Source organism: Trypanosoma cruzi, genomic scaffold (assembly GCF_000209065.1).
Source record: "Trypanosoma cruzi strain CL Brener 1047053516763 genomic scaffold, whole genome shotgun sequence".
Taxonomy (NCBI): Eukaryota; Euglenozoa; class Kinetoplastea; order Trypanosomatida; family Trypanosomatidae; genus Trypanosoma; species Trypanosoma cruzi.
In genome coordinates, this window is record NW_001849543.1 from 1 (window position 1) to 3717 (window position 3717).

Genomic DNA, 3717 nt, shown 5'->3' on the forward strand with positions numbered 1-3717 from the left:
TTGCTTACCTCTGGCGATGACACCACAATCATGCCCCATCTCCGGTCAGGCAAAAAATATTCCTCTGGCGGTTTCCCTTGCCTTGTCACATCGTAGATAGCATACCCTTTCATCTTCAAATCCCACAAATCATGAAAAAATTCCTTGGATGGTCCTCCACCCACGTATTTCGTCACCGCCTTGATGGTCTTGTCAAACACGTACGTCGTATTTCCACCAAAACTGTAGATAACCAAATGGAGTTTCTCCGCATCGCAGTGCAGCAGCTGGTAGAGGAGGTACGAGCCAGCAGCGATCGACTTCCCGATCCCGGGCGTCCCAATCAACACACGCCTCTTGGGCGTAAAGTAGTCCCCAGTGTCAGGGCTGAACCATTCGGTGAGATCATTCCTGACGGTCTGCCACACTCGCTCCACCTCACAGTTCACATGGCAGTCACGAGTGGATTCATTCTCCTCCCACGAGTACGGCCATCCCCTGTCCGAGGTGAGCACCATCAGCCTGGGACGCGGTGCACCGGATTGCTGCACACCGTCATCCTTTTCAAGAGTTTCGCCAACTGCCTTGTACGTCCATGACTGCGGTGGTTCCCCCTCCCTCACATCCATTCCCGTCCCCTCGCCGTCAGAAACTTCCACGACATGATGCCACCTTGCATTGTACACAGACTCGTAGCATCCCTCCAGGTATATCGGTGCACTCGACTTCTTTGGGCTCCTCGCCTCCTCGGCGGCTGCATCCAGGAACCTTTTAGTGGTTTCATGAACATTTGCCTTTACCTCCGCAGCAGCCACCAACCACTTCAGTAGATTGTCCACACCATTTTTGTAAAGCCTGTTTACATCCTCTTCCATATCCATTTCATGCCTCACAGCCCTCTCCATCCTCTTGTAACGATCCGATGCCTGCATTCCGCCCAATACTCCCGCATCGCAAATATACTTCTTGGGGTTCTTGAAAAACTCCTCCAGCAAGACATCCCGATTGTCGCGCAAAGTGCCCCTGCCGTCCAATTCCATCGCAAGAAAATCATTCAGCTTCATTTTATCCACGCGAACCCTTCCTTTAAACACCGCATATTTAAGCCTAGTGGAAACGTCAATTCCCAGTTCTTGTCGTTCTCGCCTTTCCCTTTCCTCTGCCTTCCGACTCTCTTCTCTCAGTACCTGAGAGCAGGCTGTGCTTATCTGTGCCCTTGCAAGAGGAGTGACCGTATCCTTTCCCTCAAAGTCCCTCCATCGACTGAGAGTGGCAATATATTCTTTTTTAAGCTTATTTGAGGCCTCCAATAGCATGTAAAACTCCTCACGCTCTTTTTTCAGCTCTTGGCATGGCGGCGATGCCTCTATTGTCCTCAATAACACTTCGTCTTGGATGAACTCATTGGGGCCACCTAAAAAGTCCTTCATATAGACGTTCTCATTGAATTCCTCAACGCCCCTGCCGTCAAAACAATTCCGAAGGAAATCATTCAGCCTCATGTTGGTGATGCGTTCCTTTCCCTCCAGCAGCACTTCTTCCAGTCGACTGTCAAGAGTCCACTGCGGTTGCCGCGTTTCCTCCACTCTTATGTGGGTCGCAGCGGGTTGATCCGTGTCGCCATGGGACTCCGGCCTTGCTCTCGTCTGACCACCTCCCTGCGGCACAGCAGACGCTTGACTCTCGGCATTGCCACCGTGCACTCTCTCGCGCTTTCCAGGCATTGTTTCTCCTTGTCTTCGCAGTTGGATTGAGTTACAAGCTGAACACTAACCACCAATTAAAAAGAAAAAATATATATATACGCACAGACATGACTGTGCAACCACAACAAGAGAGCCAGCCACACAGTGTGACAGCACAAAGTGGCCTCCAGTACGCAATATATAAAATAAAAAAAATGCACATTTCAGCAAAAAATAAAAGCAAACCAAAAAAGAAAAAATGAACAGCGGGGCCGCCAGTGCAGTGAACAATCGATGGCTTTGCTGCGCATTGCAGACGTGACCCCGCATCCTTCCCTCATACCAACCATCACCGCATACTTACTAATTCCGCGTGTTACACGTCACATGGCAGCGTAACCGATCATACGGCCCGCACTGGATGCACGGTCCAGCGGGCTCAGGACGTCTGAGCGGGTGTCACCAGCCATGGGCTGCAGCGGCGGTGCGGGTGGTCGGTACGACGACGCGCCGGTGGTGCCTGTGGCGTACGACGATAACGTCATTTCGTGCGGCTTCTGCGTCTCTTCGTCACTCTCCTCGTCATCGCGCAGCAGCGCCTCCAGCCCACCACGCCACGGCTCGCGCAGCTCCTGCCAGTGGCAGTCCTCCGCGTACCACACAACGACGCCGTACACAGCGATCACAGGCAGCACAGCCGCCATGCAGAGGTACTGGGAATGACAGCCTCCCACGGATGGGTGACGGACGACGCCCCTCGTGCGAGGGTGAAGAAACGTGGAGAAGGAGTCAGCCGCACAGCGCACGCAGAAGCAGCGTCATCCACGCTGCTCCGCAAGAAACTGCCGTGCGCACAGCACACAGGCAGCCGCAACGAGAAGAACGGGGCGCACCCAAGCGCACGGCACAGTCGGCCACGGCTCTGTCCTCACAGATTGGCTTCATGCCGCACAGCAGGCTGCAATGGATAGTGCCCCGCACACCCACAGTGAGGCACGCCGCACACCGTCCCCTCCCTTTGCAGAAGAAGCAGAAAGCCGAGCCGGGCACCCCGTCGCTCCCGTCGCATCGCAGAGGGTAACACAAACAATCGTCGTTGCGGACAATCGGTGCCTATAGCAGGGAAGAAAAGAAGAGGAAACGGGGGCATGTCAGCAGCACAGCCGGCAGAAGGACACTCAACCGGACACGGTAACACAAAGTGGCAGTGGAGCACAGCACAAACGGAAACAAGTCGCGGCAAGTTACCAAAAAGAAAAAAAAAAAAGAAGTGTGAGTCCAGCAGGACTCCCGGAAAACAAAAATAAAAAGTATCTCTTAGCAGCGGCTTGCATTTCATCTGTCCCAAAGCACAGAGGGACTGGGTGTATACATATATTGCCCGAAAAAAAGAAAGGACACTGCACTGTTCCACCAGCCCGCACAACATTCTCTACATTTTATTGCGACATCCGGCCTGTTACTCCAGTCCTCTTTTGTGCGGTACGTGGGATGCACAACAAAAAGGCCGTCGTCGCGTGTGGGCAACAACAAAAAAAAAAAAAAAACAGAACAAAAAAAAAAGAAAAAGAAAAAAAAAACATGGGTATATTAAAGAAATTCAGAGGGTGATACTGGGAGGCTGCACATTTCGTTTTTACACGAAAAGTTGCAATTGTACCGTTCCTCGCTTCATTCAACAGAAGGCCGCAACGCCCCACAGCCCCAGCAGAAGCAGAAGCAGGGACAGCACTCCACACAGATGCCCACGGACGGTGCTGTCGCCACTGACAGCCCCCTCCACCACTGTGCTCCCAACCCCCTTTGTGATTGGGACGGATGTGTTTTTTGTGCCTGCCGCTGCTGCACCGCCCCGTCCAACTTCTTCCCCTGCAGAGCTGCCGGTTGCTTTGCCCTTCGCGGAGTCAGTGCCGGCTGCTCCCGGCGACTCGCTGTCTTCCCCTGCAGAGCTGCCGGTTGCTTTGCCCTTCGCGGAGTCAGTGCCGGCTGCTCCCGGCGACTCGCTGTCTTCCCCTGCAGAGCTGCCGGTTGCTTTGCCCTTCGCGGAGTCAGT

General features: G+C 53.6%; 2 protein-coding genes and 1 pseudogene across 2 annotated transcripts, besides 3 other annotated features; all 3 read right to left on the reverse strand.

Annotated features, from left to right (window-relative positions):
• Window positions 1-1703, reverse strand: Tc00.1047053510479.11 (retrotransposon hot spot (RHS) protein, putative; the record flags this gene model as incomplete). The annotated part of the gene is made up of 1 exon (XM_798018.1): window positions 1-1703. A coding segment is annotated over one exon (1703 nt), but the record flags the coding sequence as incomplete, so codon positions are not given.
• Window positions 1-3717: a sequence feature (areas not merged during assembly with more than two copies in the genome that could not be assigned to a particular haplotype).
• Window positions 1861-1881: a sequence feature (AT_rich).
• Tc00.1047053510479.20 lies at window positions 2048-2377 on the reverse strand (annotated as a pseudogene).
• Tc00.1047053510479.30 (uncharacterized protein) lies at window positions 2593-3093 on the reverse strand (the record flags this gene model as incomplete). The annotated part of the gene is made up of 1 exon (XM_798017.1): window positions 2593-3093. One exon carries the CDS (start codon window positions 3091-3093, stop codon window positions 2593-2595), a length of 501 nt encoding a protein of 166 aa, XP_803110.1.
• Window positions 3196-3244: a microsatellite.